The 21046-nt window shown below is 40.7% G+C and overlaps 1 protein-coding gene across 1 annotated transcript in view; it reads left to right on the forward strand.

The window, feature by feature from the left end:
* Window positions 1-21046, forward strand: part of nrg3a (neuregulin 3a) — a gene marked incomplete at both ends in the record, with an annotated part of 264900 nt that overhangs the window by 157353 nt on the left and 86501 nt on the right. The window contains one exon of the mRNA XM_079730633.1: window positions 3439-3568. Coding sequence (XP_079586759.1) covers window positions 3439-3568 — 130 coding nt within the window. The remainder of the gene's footprint in view (window positions 1-3438; window positions 3569-21046) is intronic.

Raw genomic sequence — 21046 nt, forward strand, 5'->3', positions numbered from 1 at the left:
CAGATATCTCTCTCTTTCATAGTTCTCTCTCTGTTTCTCATAGTTCTCTCTCATATTATGTAATTGGATTAAGGGACATTGATTAATGCATCTCAGGCAGAGTAGTTCCTCACCACTGACACATTTCCCAAGCATTCCTCTTTTTCACGCTTCAGACCTACTGCATATTATTTTAATGTTTTATTGGATTAGATCTACAAGTAGCTTGGAAACTCCAGAAGCAGACAGTAGGGAGTAAAATAAGATAGTACTTCATTGATTGCAGATGGGAACCGCTTCTATTCCTATTTATTTACTATGCTTTCTTTCACTTCCAAATATGATGTTAGACTCACATTCAGTGAGTGTGTTTCAACCACTATAAATAATGTATTATACCAAACACAAAATAAAATATAATAAAAAATATGGCATTTTCTATTCGAGGAACGCTGTTCTGCTGATTTGGTCTGAATGCTTCATGACCAATCACATAGCTAGTTCGGAACTACTACTTGATTTAATTTCTGTTTGTCATGTAAGTTTGTTTTAACATAATGAAATAATCATTGTTTAAATCCATGTAGAAAAAAATGCAGAATAAAACATTTGAATAAAATAAATACAACTAAATATATAAAAATAAATAAAAATAAGTATTGAATCCTCCTAATCTGGAATTGACTTAATGTGTAAATAATTGTGAATCATAGTTGTTACAATCACATTTAAATATGATTTAGTCTAGGTTTATGCAGAGGCTCAACTTTCAACAACATTATTTAACCAAACAGGTCTTGCAATCTCATTGGCCCTTCCTTTCTAACCTGACCTCACATGGCCACAACATTTCCTTACATGCCAATTATCAACACTGTTTCATATTACTAGCTACCCCCGGGGGCCAATCAGCAGCCTCCCCACACGCTATATATTATGCTCCTAATTAAGGAGCCGAGTGATGGATCAAAATGTCCTACCTCACCCACTCATTATAGCCAAACACGCTTGTTGCACATTTCTTCTGCCTCAAAATAGAAATTGAAATCTTGCAGGGCGGATAACCTTGGTTGACATTAATATTGTTCCCGTCTGAAACTTTATGTTGATTTGACATTTTCATCAACTTTTTTCCCTGTATTTTTCAGAAAAACATTTAAGGAAGATGTAATGTGACTCTAATGGCCATATTATTTATGAAAGCAGATATGTAATCACTTAAGCATGTCTTCTCTGCTTGCATGGCTTCTCCCGGATACATGTTCCAAACACCCTGCTGACAAATGGCTGGTGGGAACCTCTTAAAGCTTTCTCATTTTGCTTTTTCACCAAAAAGGCAAAAGCAATCAGCGCTGTGGTGTGGTGTTAATTGGAACATGGCTCTTCGTCATCGCTGGCTTTTTGATTTTTTCTACATTCTAAGTTATGCATTAATGTTTTAAACCTAAACTGCTTTCTCAAAACACCCCAAGGTGTTGGCCAACGAGTCTTCAAATATCACTTAATGTTAAAATTATTTTCACCCTTTGAATATAACATTCGTTAATAAGGACAAAAGTAGGATTGTCATATAATGAAGAATATTAAATGCACAGTCAAGACACATCACTATAACATTACTATTTATGTAATGAAATCATGTTTGTCATGTCTGTATTCGTTAGGGAAATCTACTGCTACAACTTCTCCATGTATTTGCTATGTTATTCCCATTTCACATATTGGGATATGTGACAACATATTGCTGTTTCTCTCATTCAATATGCATAACTTGCTACCAGTCAAATCAATATGTTTAGAGACCCATCTGCATTTTATGCAGAGAGGCAATACATCTGGGACAGTACAGTATATATTTATTCATACGGTTCTTTGACATGTTAAAACGGCACCGAAGTCCCAATTTGGTCCTCCTCATGATGAGTTTAGTAGACTGGGTGCACAGAGGCCCTAGTTGGACCATCACTGATGTGGCCCATCACCCTCATTATGGGTCTAATCCTGGTATGGAAGCACACCCATAATCAGTGTTATGAGCGCTAGCTGAACGCACCCTATGATGACACCCCTGTGAATCGCGTGTTTAGCGATGGTTTATGCCAGAGCTCTATGGATGATTCCTATAGTTTGTACATAAAGCGTGTTCAGACTCAGAGCGTACCAAAACACATCCCTGAGAGCGCCTTCATCCCGGGCCCGCCCTGATGTATCACCCGGGGGCGTCCGGCTCTCAAGTAACAGTGGCGGCTTCCGGGCCGTATTAATCACAGCGGGATACATCATTACAGGCTCACCATCCATCTTTTACTTGGGGACATCACAGGGTCTAAACAAACAATATCTTCAAGGTATTGTGTGTAGCCTGGTGTAGTTCCATGGTGCATTGTGGTGGGGGGGCAGCCAGCCGTGAGGATGGCACCTTGGGTTGTGAGTAATTGGCCGTTAGCCACTTAGTCTGTTCTGGAAACCTGCACGGTATATTTTATTTCGGGGCATTCATACAATGTGTTTTCTTTTCTGTTGTGCTAAGTGAAAAGCGTCTGTGGGTGATTACGCTGTTGTCTGAGGAGGTTCCTTGAAGAGAAGACAAATATCTTGTGAAAACAACGATTATTGTGTTAATCCTTTGAGTACTATGAACACAATTATTAAAACACGCTTGTTTTTCACTAAAAAGCTACACGCTGAATTCATTCATTAGTTTTCTCTGTTGAACAATTACAAATTTGATTTCCATGCTGAGTACCGCACACATTTACTAGTTAAATGGAGGACTTGATTTGTTGTGTTTGGTGTGTTCTGTGTTGACTGTTATTGCTAGATTAGAGAAGCCAGACAGAGACAGATGATTCTAATGAAGCGTGACGAGTGAAAGGCTAGTCTGGTATAGTAAGATCAATTTCTGTTGTCAGAAGGCCTGATTATAGAAGACACACTATGTTCATATAGGTTCCTTAAACACAGACACACACATACACACACACAAAAATCCACATGCATGCATGTGCACGCACACACACACACAATTGCATGCACACATAAACACACACACACACACACCCACAGAAACACACACACGCACACACACACACAGACACACACACACACACACGCACACACACGTCACACGTGCATTCATGCACACATACACATAAACACACACACACACACACACGCATAAATATACACAAAAACACACACCCACACACTACCCGCTCATTGCTAATCTGTAGTCACAATGTCAAACACTAAATCAAACATTTATTTGACGATTCAGTCCTTATTCAGAATTTTAATTTTGTTTACCAAATAAATTGAAGCCAAAGTCCCGTGCATGTGTGTCGATGTGCTTTACAAATGAACCAGATGGTGTTTTTTTGTTAGACTGTGATGTATGTACGTACCGTTGACAGGGATGTTGTAGCTAACGCTACAGTCCTGTGTGTGTTGTTATCACAGCCTCTCCCACCGTGCCACCTCTGCGGTCGGAGCACTTCAAGCCGTGCCACGAGCGGGACCTGACCTATTGTCTGAACAGCGGCGAGTGCTTCGTCATCGAGACGCTCAGCGGCCCTCACAAGCACTGCAAGTAAGTGACTCCTGCTCCACTCTCTCCGCTGTGATGCTACGATGTGGCTGCCATCGCTGGGACTTTGTGTTGAAAAGATCTGACGCCAACGTATCTGGTGCTCCTGTGTGATTGTATCGATAACATTGTTGAATAACGTGTAGTGTGCCCTTCCCCTCCTCTTTCAGTGAGGAGGTATTGTTGTTGTGCAATTAAACTGTTTTTGCTTTGCTTTGCGTCGCCCTCTATCCACCGCTGCCAAATCATGGTTTTGGTCTTCTATAAATTTTCCTTTTCGGTATTACTCTGATAATATCGTATTTAATAATAGTGATCAGGATGTTGAAAGGTTAGGGAAATTAGTACCTCAGTCACTCTTAGGCCTTCTGGCAAATATCATCTTTTGTGAATGCCGAAATCAATTATTGGCAGATCGGAATGTATTTTGAGAAATTGTTCAGTATTTTCTCTTTTGAAATTACTGACTCAAACGCTGACATTTGTATCTATTTTTCATGTTGTTGAATATTATATTCCTCAACAAACAGTGCATTTGGATTATGGTTGACTGAAGCCAGCTGGAGGTAGGCTAGGCTGGGTGGGTCTTAATGACTTTCTGTCATTAAGACTGTAGCCTAGGCTGTAGCCTATTTTGTGAATAAGGGAATTTTGTTCCACGGTACACTTTTGCTCTTATATTTGGCTGATATGACAAATAGTCGGTTATGGTGAGGCTGTGTGAGGCTTGTGTTGGTTGCATGCCCCAATTAAAGTAGTTGGGTCCTTCTTGTTTACCCTAATTTTGTACTTTCTCAGAACAAAAAACATTTACAACCACAAAATAACACAATAGCTACAAGCGATTGCAATGAATAGAAGTGCAAATTACACAAAAGACAGTTAAATGGGAATAGTAGTTTGATGAAAATAATTTACGCCAATCCCTCGGTAACAGGTAGGATATGTATGTTTTGGCTGATAATTGTAGCGTCGTCATCGTGGCTGCAGGGCAAAGAATTGTAACGGTGGCTTATTCAATCGGTTGTGTTGATCACATGTTCCGCCCCTTTCTTATTCACCCTGCTGCTCGTGTGTGTGTCAGTGTGTGTATCTGTCTGAGTTTTGCATCTGTATTTGTGTATGTGTTAGGCATATGTACAGTGTGTGTGTGTCTTGGTTGTCCTAGATTTGAGGATAGAGCTGGTAGGCACGAGGACTGGTAAAATCTAGGGCTCTTTACTAATTAGGTCCCGAACTGCCGGCTTCAAGACACAAACCTCAGGACTTCCATACAACCCATACAAAAAGACTGCTCCTCTTCCCCCAGGAAGCAGAGTTTGTCTGTGTGTGCACATTTGTTTGTGTGCATGCACTTGTGTGTGTGAGAAACTGAGAAAGAGAAAATATGGAATGAAATGTAAAGAGAAAGAAATTAACATTTTCAAGTTTTTATGTGCTCATAATTTGACATGCAGTCAAGCAGACGCTGACGCAATAACATGGTTGTAAATGCAAGGATGATATTCCATCTCCACCCAAAAAATATACAAACACTCACACCACCCACAAGCACACACACACACACACACACACATGCACACACACACACACACACACACACACACACACACACACACACACACACACACGGTCGCCAACATCAAAGAGTGTGCTGCACAGCCGTTTCCTGTGTGCTCTGCATAATCCAGCAGTCAAAAGTCAGAGCGAGTCCACGACAGCCAGACACTCCAGTTTACCCCGTCTACACTTCCTGATAAGGATAGGAATGGGAGTACCCCGGGCAAGAGAGCTCTAGAAAGTATGCGAAAGGAAAGGAGAGAGAGGGAGAGAGAGTGACTGTGAGAGAGTGACCTAGACACAGAGAGGAATACAACATTTTCATGTAAATGTTGTGTCATTAAATTTCATTTAATTGTTAATATATATAACAGTATCCGTATAATATAAGGGTATTGTGCTTTTTATGTTAGCTGCTGTAAAGCGTTCATTTCCCCGTAGAGATTAATATACTACCAGTCTCTATTGGTTTAATATAGGCGGACGCAGCGGACCGACGGACTGGAAATCTAATCTATTTAAGATATTGGCCCTTTTTAAATGACAGAATTATCTAAATTCTAACCCTGAATCAAGATAGTATCTCGATCAAAGTTGTTTCAAACATCGGGGCAGTTTCTAAGAGACCCTTGTTTGAACACGCACATACAGGCAGCCGGTGACCACAACCGCAGAAACAATAGGAGCAAACAGTTAACATTGCACTGAAACTTGTTTCACGATAGATTTCCTAGGAAAGGATAGGAATGATAAAATGGAAATAAAGTGTGCATAGCACAGCACAGTTCTGGACGTTTTGAAGACATTTACATACAACATCCCCATTTCAGAAGGGGCTGACCGGTGATGTTAGAGCCAAGCACGAACCGGGGCCATAATCCGGCTGAACGAGAACGTATGGCTCGTCTGTCTGGATTGAATGTGGTGTGCACGACCTCCGGGGGCGATTCTCAAAACGACATCTGCATCTCGCCGACAACCATTCCATCTGTTTTGACAAACACAACCTCTCAGTAGAGTGAGCTCACATCCATTTTTCAATTCGGAGATTGAAAGGGCTTCTGCCAACGGGGGCCTTGAAACCGCAGAAGGGCTACATTTGTTAACAGCGTTGGACATGCTAATTAATAATTAATTTACATTGAAGTTTGGAAATTCGGTTTTTCTTAAGTTAACAACTCAATGTTTGACAAGAATGTAATTGTTCCTCTTTAAATGCTATTTTTAAGCATAATTCAATCTGTCCTTAGTTAATCTGTCCATACTTAAAAATTGTGAAAAACTACATAAAAATCCTTCCATTGACAAACCCTGAAACCCAATCTGTCCTTCTCAACAACATAATGACAAACTTCACCAAAGGCATGGGACAGTGTGATTCAATTTGTGTTCACAACAAACTGAGATGCATCAGGCTACAAAACACTGTGATCAATCCCAGCTGTGGGGCTGCCATTAACCATTAACACATTATTTCCACAATTCTTTATTCTGCAGGTGAAAACTTCTATCCAACTAAAGAATCCAGTGATTCTGTCCATGCTATTAACAGTGATTCCCTATGTCCCTCTGAGATAACTCTTTTCCACTTAGCTCCGTTAGCTTCCTGGGGGGGCATGTAGTCCGCCATCATTGTGGATGTCGCTCTTAGACGCCGAGGGCTAGCCAATCACTAAAGCTAGAGGGTCGAGGGGTGGGGCGATGACGTCATCGTTGGCGTTTCAGGCGTCCACACGAATCCTAACACGAAACCGCATCGTTCCAGATTTAGTTGAAACCACCCTGGGACATGGTTTCAGAATAGTGCGGTTTCGGGCACCTCCATTTCCCTTCTTATTCTCCAGCCCTCCTCTCATTCTTCTGCTGTACACGCACACACATACACACACACACACACACACACACACACACACACACACACACACACACAAACACGCACACACAGTGAACATTGCTTTGGGCTCCATACTTTGCCATTGAGTCATTAGCGTTCAGCTAACCAGAAAATTAGTCAGTATGCTAAGATAACAATTTCCCGAACATGGCAAGAAGCCAATGCGTTCGGCTATAAATTTATGTGGCAGTAAATTTGATTAATTATTTTGCAGTAAATTTGATGAATTACTATTTCAATATAGCACGATCTCACCCATTGTAACTGAACGCTGTAAGCAAGAGATTTCAACTGGAAATTTACCGGTTCATTGGCGTTTCCTTTCATTATTTTTTTTCCCTCTTAAAGCACCCTATCCTTATTTCCCTGCTGCCGATACGGTATACCGTGTTGATGTATATATAGGTGTGTGTCTGTGTGTGTGTGTGTGTGTGTGTGTGTGTTGAATTGTTTCCTGTCGATACCTAAGACACACTATTCCCTAATTGTGTGAAGCAGTGAGCAGCGACCCGGGGATGGGGGGGCTACCTCCACTTCTTATCCCACCGGGTTTATTCCTGCTGTCTTCCGAGGCAGCAGGAATTTGATTTTCTTCAGCGTTTCTTTATTTGTTTATTATTTATTTCCTTGGAATCGGGCTGCTGAAGAACGGGAAGTGTGTGTTGTGTGTGTCTGTGTGCATCCCTGTGAGTGTATGTGTGTGTGTTTGTGTGTGTGTGTGTGTGTGTATGTGCGTGTGTGTGTGCGTGCATCCCTGTGAGTGTATGTGTGTGTGTGTGTTTGTGTGTGTAGGCATCCCTGCGTGTGTGTGGAGGGGCGAAGGGGGTACTGTGTGGTTGGTGGTGGCTCTGGGTGCGAAATGGAAAAGCTGAGATTCCCTCAAATCCCCTTTCCATTGGAAGCAGAATCTGACAGTATACGCACACACACACACACACACACACACACACACACACACACACACCCAAACACACATCAACAAACTCACAAGCAGATAAATTAATTTTTCAGGGCCGCCACTATCTCCCTTGAATGGGTAAACAATGGCCATGGATACACAGTCATAACACATTCTTACAGACAGACACTCAAACAACACATTCAGACGCACACTCAAACAATACACCTTCAGACACACACTCAAAAAACACATTCAGACACACACTCCACCACATGCCTTCATATTCACAGTCAAACAACAAGCCTTCATGTACAAACACACAAATTGACAAATCAAATATCTTGGAGGAGAATGCGTATTATCCCCAAAGGTGCTTTATAATTTAAGAGCCATCATTTTAATTTAGTTTGTAAGAAATGGCATCGCCATCTGTCTGCTATTAGCCAATGAAATGAACATTTGACCATTTCGATTTTAGACCAATCCCAACTCATTTCTGACCCATCAGGACTTATTTTTCTTGAATGGTTCAGGAAATCAATGAACCTGAATCTCCCTTCCAGTCACAGGGGCCCGTAATAAAAAACTTCTCAATGGTGGACAAACATAGGAAGGGGGGGAGCAGAAAGGGAAGGGACGTTTTTTAGTTTAGTTTACAAAATCATGCTCTCTTCTGCTTATTTCCGCAGTCTCTCTTTACACCTTTCAAGGCCTACCTACAGCAACAGTCATTGACATAATGCAAGACATTGCAATATGTAACCTCTGTAGACTTATACCTTTCATCACTTAGCTTAATACTATAATCTTAAAGAGTTAAACACTTTGAATTACTGCACATATTTACTTACTTAATTGTCTGTTCTGGCATTTGTGTGCGACTACATTAACTTATTGTCAGTATCATTGATGCCTCAATAACAACACAAATGCCCTTTGAACAAATAATGTATGCATAACTTATTATTACTTAGTAATTAAACCCATAGCAATAATGTGGAAACCCAGTCGATAATGTAACAAATTTCTGAGCGCATAATATAATAACATTTTGCCTATAATTATACAACGTATAACATTTTGGTTCACCTATAGCGTAATGAAACAAAAATAGTCATTTCCTCCTTATGTTATGAAGCAAGAATAATAATTTTATGAAAGATTGGAGCATGAGTTAGAGACAAATAAAGAAAAACCGACGAAGAAGAAAGACGTCGCGAACGACTGCGTTACCGGAGAAAGAGAGCGTATATTTTTGCTTAATTTCAAATATAACTAACACTTGGACAAATGTATTGATTTCTGTGTTTAACTGAGAAAACAGGAAGAGGAAGGACGGGACCCCATAAGGGTCCCGTCCTTCCTGACCCCGTTCAGCTGACAGTAAAAATAATAAAAAAAAACATTTTCTATACACGTGCAGCTGTGAACTCATTTATTGTAATTATTGTATGATGTGTACTTTTACGGTTATGATATGACCTATCTTTTACGTTCACCACAAATGACTCTTAAAAGCAGTGCCAACATTTAAATATTTTTTAACTATTCACCGAACAAAAAGGCAACAGGCTGATTATCATTTAGGGGGCCACTCAATGACATGCAGAAGCATCATCAACACACCCACTGAAGTGGTGTGAAAAAAACTACAGCCTTTCTTCTCCTCGTCCCCATATAAGGTAATTTACATTTCCTACGGCGAAAATACTACCTCAGGGGTAGTATTATTCAGGAGATTTTCAGGGTACAAATGTCAGGATATGTTGTTCACACATACGGCCCATCAGGAGATTATCAGGACTTGAAAGCAGCTAGTGTGTGAGCATTTCATTACATCATAAAATGAGTCAATTTATAGGTAGACTCTATGTGGTGGACTCTATAGACTCTATAGAATTCACCATACTGTGTTATTAACATGTTTTCGTTCTGCGTTATATGGACGCTGTCCATTTAAGATCACGTGACTTGTGTGTTGATATGCCGGTCAGCAAGATGTTTGTTTTTAACGTTTTTTATATGGCAAAAGGAACGACCTGCCGTTGCTTTTCGAGGTGAGAAATTGTCTCTTCACTTCTTTTATTGCAATTTCTAAAGTCTATGGACAAAACGTCTTACCTGGGAGAGTTTGTTGACGGCGACGCAGTTAAAACGGACGGAAGGGGGGAGGGGGTGATATCACTATCGCAAGACATTGTGGGACGCAGGATCGTTCTTGCCCTTGTCTTTCAACGTGTGCGTGTGCGTGCGTGCCTGTGCGCATGTGTTTGTGGTGCGTGTTTATGCGGTGTCCTGCGCTGCCTTTGTTTCAAAACGTCCGCGTCAGCTTGCGCGTGTGTGTTTGTGCGTGTGTGTGCGTGTGTGTGTGTGTGTGTGCGGTGTGTATGTGCGTGCGGTGTATGTGTGCGTTCACGTGTGCTGTGTGTGTGAGCTGCAGGCCCCTTGGCTTGTATGTGTGTGCGTGCGTGTGTGCGGTGTCCTGCGCTGCCTTTGTCTTGAAACATCTGCGTCAGCACGCCTGGGTTTTTTGTGCGTGTTTGTGTATGCGGTGTGTATGTACGTGCGTGCGTGTGTGCGGTGTGTGTTTGAGCTGTAGGCTGCTTGGCACATGCACACTGACCAACTTGAGTAACTTCTGCGACAGGCCTGCTATTATATAGTAGTACGATTAGAATTCTTAATCTTTTTTTCCCTCACAATGTTGAAACTGACAGTTTGAAAAATGGATCCCTACCATGTTTCACCAGTAGCTAAGAAACAAAAAACAGGTTTCTGCACACAACACAACTTACAACAATGAGGAACACAATCAGAGCTGGAAACGATGGTACCTCACCTATCTAGTCCCTCAAATCATGCAATGTCTTCTTCAGCCCTCGTGGCATCATTGTCTTAATGATTCCCCTTAAAACATCTTAAATTAATTCTTTCTCTATGTGGCTTTGTTTTTTTTTATATTTAACTCTGGGCCACCTTCCAAATCATATCTCTGATTTGCCAGTGATTTGACTTTGTCTTCCTGATTCTCAATGAACAGCGCAAAATAAAGTCACCACAATCACTCGTACATCCATGGCACCTTTAGAGAATATGCTCCAACAAAAATTACTAAAGTGTTCTAAGGGGTGCCATACGATTTTTTATTAAGATGATGTTGCCATTAAAGAGCAGCGTTTGAGTAACTTCTGGGTAAACTTTTGCTCTTTTATTTCTGAGCTTGAGCTATGGATCAATCGCTGGCCACGTTGTCTCTCAGCTCTGACCTATGGAAATGCAGTCACATTGCGTCTCTCTCTCTCTCTCTCTCTCTCTCTCTCTCTCTCTCTCTCTCTCTCTCTCTCTCTCTCTCTCTCTCTCTCTCTCTCTCTCTCTCTCTGCTCATCTCTCTCTTCTAGGCCAAAATCAGAGATGACGATGATGTAACATTTTTTAAATAGGGTGGATAATGTTCATTTTCTACACTGCACGTCATCTAAACTTCAATCCAGTTCAAAGTTAAGCCCTTTGGTTGCTAGACCAGGATATGAGGCCTGTTCTGCCCATCCCTGGGCCACAATGTTCACCCTTCAGCAGAAGGTCTTGTGTAAGGGCTGCATTCTTACTGACTGGAAGATTTCAATGAAGAAACACATTTGAAGAGTTTGCTAACTTAAGCTCAACAAAAACAAATAAATCAAAATAAGGACTCAATTGTAAACCCGAGGTATGCTGCAATGTTGACCCTTTTCCATTGAAGCCCACCTGGTTTTCCGCCATCACAAGAACTCAGGGTCCATCAGCACTACCTTAATCTCACTTTCCTCTCCCAGAATACATTTGTTCTGCTGCATAGAGGACATCCTGTAAGAATAACACTCTCTCACGCACGCACACACACACACACACACACACACACACACACACACACACACACACACACACACACACACACACACACACACACACACACACACACACACCAGAGATGGAAATTAACTTTTTTGCCCACCAGCCACTGTGGCAGGTAGATTTAAAAATCTACTAGCCAATCATCTTTTTTACCAGCCACTTTTTATATGCTATATATTTTTGGAATATATGCGGACATTTTAAACAATATAATAGTAACAATAGATAAGAAAAGTGTTTTTCATACACATCATTTTTTCCATCAGAAGTGATTTTTACTGTAAGTAGGTGCTACCAAGGAACTGAGTTGAAAATGTTACACTCTTACCGCATATGATAAACAATACACAGGTATCTGCCATGTTAAGTCATGTTTATTTCAAAGGTGTTACGATGACAAGTTTGGGGATAATTCATCCATACAAAATATTTTCAATAAAAACAATACATTAAATTATATATATAGGAGCTTGTTAGCGTATTTGTTTGTGTACGTTCGCTATGCAGCCCTGCTATTGCGCATTCACAGACTGGCTTTTGTCAAAGGAATACCCGGTCAATGATGGATTTAATATGGACACAAACGACTAAAAATTGGATCTTTGTATGGATTTATATGCACGTTACGGGATGAATTGATAAGCTCCTGTAAGGGCTACGATGGCACAGATGACAGCTGATTTGGAACGGAACAACAGCAGTAAGTAAGGAAATCCGACTTTTTTACTGTTCAATTATTAATGTTGTTTTTGAACAAGTATTGGAATACTCGCTCGGAATATCCAACGAGTATTCTAAGCCTGTAAAATGGTTTTCGGGACAGCCCTACGTCTTAGCACACACACTTGACATCTGTTTTGACCTGACTGACAGAAAGCAGCTGTTTGCCAAACAAGTGAGCAGAGCTCTAAGGTTACCCAACATGCTAGTTTTTCGACAGCAACAAACTATTGCATTAGGCCTAATAGAAAATAAAAAATTAACTTACGTGCAGTGCCATTCGAAATTGCGTGTGCATTTTGAAATAGTAGAGCCAATTTCGAAATTCAATCAAGCTGAGCTAACGAGCGTCCTCATCGCTGTCGTGGTTTCGGGCGCTGATTTTCCCTTGGCAATTTTCAAAACGTGAAGGTGACTTTTTGAGGACTCGTGGTCCTTCACGGCTTCCAATTTTAGGTTTTGTGTCCCACTCACTAAACTATTGGACCTGTGGCCATCCGAAGCATGTTTACACAGAGAGCACAGAACATTGTCCGGCTCGTCCCGTCAAACACCAGCCAGTCACGGTGTTGCCCACTGTCCGATGTTCTCTTATTAAAACAACGCTTCTTTTTGGGGATGACAGCAGTACTATCATCCGCCACCTGTACCTGGCGTACACTCTCCTCAGCTGTTCTCTTTCCTCCGGTGAGGAAACGCAACATTGCTTTCTCTAGTAGTTCTTTCTTTATATGTCAATAATTAGCCTAGCATACTATACCGAATGTTGATACCGGCATATCATCTCTAGGGTTACCGGTGTATTATCCCGGATGTTGACAGTCGCAGTTCAGCAAAAGAGTCTTAGAAGAAGAAGGGGGCCGGATGTTGACAGTAATGGTTGTGGAACTGTGCAGCGCCGTATGACGAATGTATTAAATATGCAAATTTGAACAGACCTGACTGGAAAGTATTACCCAACACAGTGGCGGGTGAAGTGACACAATTCAATTTCCATCCCTGACACACACACACACACACACACACACACACACACACACACACACACACACACACACACACACACTGGGCATTATAGCTAGTCAATTCCTCTGGAATTCAGAAGAAACACAGGTTGCATTGTGTTTGTGTTTGTGTGTGTGTGAGGGTGTGTGTGAATGCATCTCGGTGTGCGTCAACATCAGTATCTTATCAAGACTGATACATCCATACAAAAATGATATATTTAAATGCATATAGTCTACGCCTGACTACATTCTGAAAACACACGATTAAAAAAACACGTTTACTTTGAATCTTCACCCAATTCCTCTCTCTGGCTATCTGCCTAGTTTTACCTCTTATTGCATTCTCTCCTGATATCTTAGTCTGCTCTCAGTCTCAGCCCAAAATCCCTAATCTCCCCCTGCTCTCTCTCTCGCTCTCTCTCTCTCTCTCTCTCTCTCTCTCTCTCTCTCTCTCTCTCTCTCTCTCTCTCTCCATAGCCATCTGTGTGTAGATAATAACACTCCTCCGGAGGGAGCTAGGTCCAGGGGTCTTTGTGGCAGTAATAAACAATTCAGATGCAAGACCATGCTTTCCAGGTGGGGGGATGAGAAAGAGGGAGGGAGCGAGAGAGATAGAGAGAGAGAGAGAGAGAGAGAGAGACAGAGAGAGAGAGAGAGAGAGAGAGAGAGAGACAGAGAGAGAGAGAGAGAGAGAGAGAGAGAAAGCACAGATTGCTCTGGAGTCTTTCAACTGTTCCTTCTAGACTGCGATCAAGAGCACTCAGACTGCCTATAAATAAATGGGAATTGCTGACGAAAAAAAATTCTGGTGGTTTCCTTGAGGAAATCAAGACATGGCAGATTGTTCCCTGGTGTCAATTGGGATTAAATGTGTGTGTGTGAGTGTGTGTGTGTGTGTGTGTGTGTGTGTGTGTGTGTGTGTGTGTGTGTGTGTGTGTGTGTGTGTGTGTGTGTGTTTGTGAGTGAGTGAGCTATTGATTGAGTGAGTGAGCTATTGAGTAAGTGAGTGAGTATGTGAGTGAGCAAGTGAGCGGATGTCTGTGTCAGTGTATCCATAAATTATTTCTCATCAGGGATCAATCAGTTGCTATCTGAGTATATTAAGACTGTCATATGATGTATATGTGTGTGTGTGTGTGTGTGTGTGTGTGTGTTTATGTGTGTGTGACATAAAATGCAGTTCCTTGTCAGTATGTCCGTGTTGATACCACAGTGTGTGATTACCACACACATAATTAGCAGCAATTGAAGCCTTAATGACCTGCTTCTGCATTTTAATCAGATGCTTCCAGCAGGTAGAAACACTGCAAGGACAGGTCATTCTGTGTGCCGTGTGTGTGTGTGTGTGTGTGTGTGTGTGTGTGTGTGTGTGTGTGGGTGTGTTGTGTGTGTGTGTGTGTGTGTGTGTGTGTGTGTGTGTGTGTGTGTGTGTGTGTGTGTGTGTGTGTGTGTGTGTGTGTGTGAGAGAGTGTGGGGGGTTTGCCTGCGTATTGAGATCAAGGTTAGGTTGCCATTGCACAGGTACAGCCAGATGCAACCGTAATTTATGATTTTGCCTAAGTGCCTGATGGGAAAGGTATTCTTATTCATCTGGATGATTTGTGTTTTTCCTTATCGTAAAAGCCCCAATAGCAAGCGTCCTATAGTTATCCAGTGCTGCAATTAATGAAATGCCACAGTTATATATAACTCTTTATCACATTGTGTTTAATATCTAGTATACATTCTGAATAAATTGCCTCATAATCTAACAATTTCCCCCTACGGGATTGAATAACTAAAATGTGACAAGAACATCGACCTCGCCAGTTCTTTTGAAGGCTTAGCTAGCTAGCTACTTGGGCTTTTCCCTGTGTCCTGTCTAATTAGCTACAGCAGGTCGCGGCTACATGCAGCAAATTGGTTTCTATGTAACTACTGTGGAGGAGGACTTTCTGCCCAGCAACCTGCCACCGGCTTACCATGTTTCTCTGGCACTAAACATACAAAGCGTTGGCATAAACATGCTTGTGTGTATTTTTGTGTTGTTTTTGGTGCTGCTGGGTTTGCGGTTGGGTGAGTTGTGTGTTTGTGTGCCCAGAAACAGTGCTTGCACTGTATTTCAAAGCTGCTTTAAAAATGTTGTACACCCTGAAGGAAATGGGAAAACATGCACACACGCACACAGCACACGCACACGCACACGCACGCACACACACACACACACACACACACACACACACACACACACACACACACACACACAACACACACACACACACACACACACACACACACACACACACACACACACACAGCCAGAAACACAGACACACAGCACACAAACACAGACACACACAGCCAATAACACAGACATACACAGCCACAAACACAGACATACACAGCCACAAACACACACACACAAATACACACACACACAGGCACACACACACACACAGCCAGCACAGACACACACAGCACACAAACACAGACACACACAGCCACAAACACAGACAAACAGCCACAAACACAGACACACACAGCCACAAACACAGACACACACTGGCACACACACAAATACACACACACACAGGCACACACACACACACACACACACGCATACACAACATGTGTATCAACAGTCTCTTTTAAGTACGGAATGTGATCAGTGATGATGCTGTAGAAAGTAAAACATGAGAGAGAAGGCTAGAGAAAGAGAGAGAGAAGCAAAAACAGAGTGAGAGGAAGTATGAAAGAGACGAGGAAGGAGGCGTAATTCTGTGGTTTTCCTAATCAAGGCATCCCTTTCAAGTCAGCAGGTTTGATGTGTTAATCGGATGCAAAATTATGCAAATAACGCCACTTTTTCACCCTAGAACTAGTGGAGTTTGGGCTTCTCCTTTCCACAAGATTTTCGGTATCCAAATGAATTCCGGCACAGAAATAAAAGTCGTGAGACATTTTGCGCTGACCTCACCAACACTATAATTTATTATCAGCCCAAAGGGGGTAAGTGTCCTTCAGTGGCTATAACACAAATCGTCAGTACATTTTAATTAATAATACACAATGCCAAAGCACCCCTAATACAAAACATACATACACATGTGAGAGATGTAAAGCGAGGGACAGAGAAACTGTAAATGTGTCTGTGAGAGTTAAATATAAATTAAGTTATTAAATTAAGTAACTAATTGCAGTCAATAAAACATTAAGATACAGAAGAGCTCAGCAGAGAGAGAGAGAGAGAGAGAGAGAGAGAGAGAGAGAGAGAGAGAGAGAAAGAGAGCCAACGATCAGAATAACTGAATAGATGAGCTGATTCTGCAATTATAAGCATTTCCGTTGTCTTTCTTCGACCTGTGAGCCACAAATAGCATGACAGCCTCGTGTCCCATTGGAAAGGTCAACACAGCCTGAAGACTAAACACAGTTGTCTCCCACTCGACTTAGCTGATCCATCTCCCTGTCACTTTGACAGATTCTGCGATAAGACAAGAGTAAGCGTGCGCCACTAAACTTCCCCCCCCCCCTTGCACATGTTTATATAAATTGGCGCTCAGGCAAACGTGTCCCTGAATGAATGCAGACACATGGAAGGCTAACATGCAAACAGGATTCATGAAGAACTACACACACATTGCATACAAATGTGTCATCCATGTTGGGTAACAGGGACCAGCTTACTGAGGCATGTGAGGTGGATTCATGTTGATCCGCATGGAGACCCCCGCACATACTACCGACCAACTATACTGGTCAGGCACACACTCTCACACACACACAAACACACACAAACACACACACCCACACACACACACACACACACACACACACACACACAAACACACATACATTATTTCCTTCACACACTTTCAATTGGTGATTTGACTACTAAGATTGTTTCTACTCAATAAAAGATAGAATTGAGCACCTTTGCTTATGAATATTGGATGAAGACCCCTTTTAGATCCTGTGCATGGTTATTAAAATGATGACACCCTAGGAAAGGCTACTTTGACTTCTAGCGGTCGTCTCATCGTCTGGCTGTCCGTTTAAATCACTGTAAAGCATGTCCAATAAAAGATTAACCGGCTGAGAGTCTATGGAGCTGATAGTGGGGGATGTACTGCTGAAACCCTTTCTATAGCATGAAGGCCAGACCCACATATTAAGGCCTTTATTATTTACTTACTAACCCTAACCCGATGTATATTCATTAAATTACTCATTAATATATCACATGATGAATCCATCTTGTACATTTCTCATTTTGATAGATAAATACAGTGTGTGTGTGTGTGTGTGTGTGTGAGTGTGTGTGTGTGTGTGTGTGAGTGTAGGCCAAAAGGGTCACAACTACAGCCTTATTGTAGAAGTGTATTGATTTCAATCTGTGTTAAAGGGGCGTTTAGGCGTTCAAAACGTTGTATTTTACAATGTTGTATTCTACTACGCCGTTTTGATGACAGCTCATCCTCTTGACTTTCACAGCCGGTGATTATTTACCTCCTTCAACCAATTAGCGATAAACAAGGTTAGACCACATCAGTCTACTGCTGATCTCTCTTTCATTCAGATTCCCCATTCTAGGCTAAAAGGTGTTAACTCCACGTTCAATTCAGTAATACACTGTAGACTAAACATTGTTTTTATTTAGATCAGCAAGTTTTGTATACCTTTATTTGGTAACGCTTTATATTAAGGTCCTTGCAATAAGCCTTAGTTAATATATAATAAGACCTTAGTATATGCTTATTAACATTAATTTGTGCTAATAAGACTATCAATAAGTGTTAATAATAACATAATAAACATGTTTATTGTGAGATTATAAGACTTTTATAAGCACTTATAAGAAACTTCTTAACTATTGATTGCTTAATAACATTAATAATGGTCTTATGAGTGTCTTATAGTTGTTAATAAACACATTACAAACCAATTTATTGAGTCTTACCAACTTACCTATTATGTCATTGTTAAACCTTTACTAAGCATTTTTTATGCTTATTAAGGTTAATAAATCCTTTATTGAACTGACAATTATGCATTTTGCAGGTACGGGATCTAAAGCGGGAACCATGCTTATTAAGGTTAATAAGTCCTTTATTAAACTGCTAATTATGCATTTTGCAGGTACAGGATCTAAAGCGGGAACAATGGTTATTAATGTTAATAAGTCCTTTAATATACTTATTAACAGTTAATGAGTACTATATGTTATCAAGGTTGATAAAAGGTAAAATAAAAAATAGATACACTGTAAATACAATATTATGGAGGTGAAGCACAAAACACACTTTAAAGCAGCTCTTGTGAAAAATATATATTTTTTTATTATTTAAAATAATATTTACACATATGTTGTTTGTGAATTTAAATCATAATTTTTCATGTCAAGAGTTTGACCGTTTATTGTGCAATTGTTCAGTTAAAGGCTGTAGACAAAAACACAATGAGAAAGGCGTCTCGTATGTGATGTCATGCTCCCTGCGACTGGCGTGGACAAGACCGACAATCTCCCCATCGGCGTAACTGAAACTCTCCACATGCCTCGACTAATAATGGTTTCAACTTCTTTCGATGCTTTTACCCTCCCCTTGAAAAAAAAAAAAAAGGAAAAAAAGCGGTGAAGTGGAGCAGAAAGATCGCCATGTCTGTACCGGAGTTCCAAGTGCCGGTGGTGACGTATATGATTCGCGTCGAGAGCAGCAAAGAGCTGTAGTTCACAAAGTGGCCTCACACAAAACCTAACCTAATCAAACTTCTTTGCAATTTTTTTTAGTTTTCTTTTCATGAAAAATTATCATTTAAATCCACAAACAACATATGTGTAATCCAGGGCATATAAAGACTGGGACCAGAAAATAATTGCTTTCTGTCCATTGAAACCCATTCATATTTTACGAGCACATAGGTCCCATGGAGTCTACCAGAAGGGGCGTGACTTCACCACTCTATGCGTCAAACCATCATCTACTTGCATAAACAGAACTTACAGTTTAAAATTACCTTAAAAATAAAAGCCCTTAAAGGATATATTATAGGAGGCACAAAACAGATCACACTCGCTCAACATGTGGGGACTTATTAACCTTAATAAGCAATGTTGCCGCTTTTGGTCCCGTACCTGCAAATAGCATAATTAGCAGTTTAATAAAGGATTTATAAAGCTTAAATGCTTAGTAAAGTTTTAACAATGACATAATAGGTAAGTTAATAAGACTCAATAAATGGGTTGGTAATGCTTTAATTAACAACTATAAGAAACTCATAAGACTATTATTAATATCATTAAGCAATCAATAAATAGTTAACACGTTTATTATAAGTGCTTATAAAAGTATTATAATCTCACAATACACACGTTTATTATGTTATTATTAAGACTTATAGTAAGGTCTTATTAACACCAATTAATGTTAATAAGAATATAATGAGTGTCTTATTAGCTATCAACAAAGGCTGATTACAAGGACCATAATATAAAACGTTACCCTTTATTTCTCATTCAGGATGGCGATGTTAGGAATGACATCAATATGTTAATGTGTTATAATACGTTAATAGAAATTACATATTTCTTGTCTAAACACACGCTATGAAATCAAGCTCTTGGGATCCTGTTTTCGCATCGCTAATCAAGCTAAAAATGTTGCCATGTGCATTTTCTGTAGAAAAATGATCGTTTTAAAAAAATGATTGTTTAACTTTGATTGGGAGATATAGCGTCCCTTGTGTTCAAAGTGGTACTTAACTTTTTGGTTTCTTTATGTGTGACATCTTTGACAACTCTAAGTTGTTGACCTTTGTTGCATTTTTTCTCCGTTGACTTCCATTATAAGATATAGCTCGGTGAGCACAAGCCCCAAGGAGCAGTGCATACTTCTGCAATCCACCAGTGCTCAGCGGACAAGCCTGGTATTGCAGGTGTTTAAGCGGGCTGTGGACGGGTCCCTCGATCCAAGGGGCCCAGAAGTAGATATCCCCGTTCACTCCAATACAAGTGGGGAACAGGAATGTATCTCCGCAAAAAATGTCTGGGTATCAATCAAAGGCTCATAATTATCTTTATACAATGTACTAATAAAATGTAAGTTTTCTCTTTTCAAAACGCCACCTCAAGTGTTTTATTAGCCGTTTTATGCTATTATTTTTTGCTGGAGAAGGAGGGGTGGGCGGCTGAAAGGAGTCGTGGTGAAACAAATGTTTTTTTGACTTGGCATCCGAGAGGGCCTAGTGCACGGCTCCGTTAACTTCTCGTGTCCGAGGTTTTTCCTTTCACTTAACATGAATAACGTTGATGGTTTTTAGGCACTGTGGTGACTTTTATCACAAAAAGTGTTTCAGTGATAAAGGGTTTTTTAGACTGCTACAGCTGCTGCTCAAGAACTCTCACGTTCCTCTGCTTGCGATCATTGCGATTCACCATTTATTGATACATTTATTCAAAAGATCCAAAGACAAAGAACGGTTGCTTTACGGCATCATTTTAAAATATTGTTAATAGTCTAATAAACATTTCA

The sequence above is a fragment of the Pollachius pollachius genome (genome assembly GCF_949987615.1).
Source record: "Pollachius pollachius genome assembly, chromosome: 2".
In the NCBI taxonomy this organism is placed as follows: domain Eukaryota; kingdom Metazoa; phylum Chordata; class Actinopteri; order Gadiformes; family Gadidae; genus Pollachius; species Pollachius pollachius.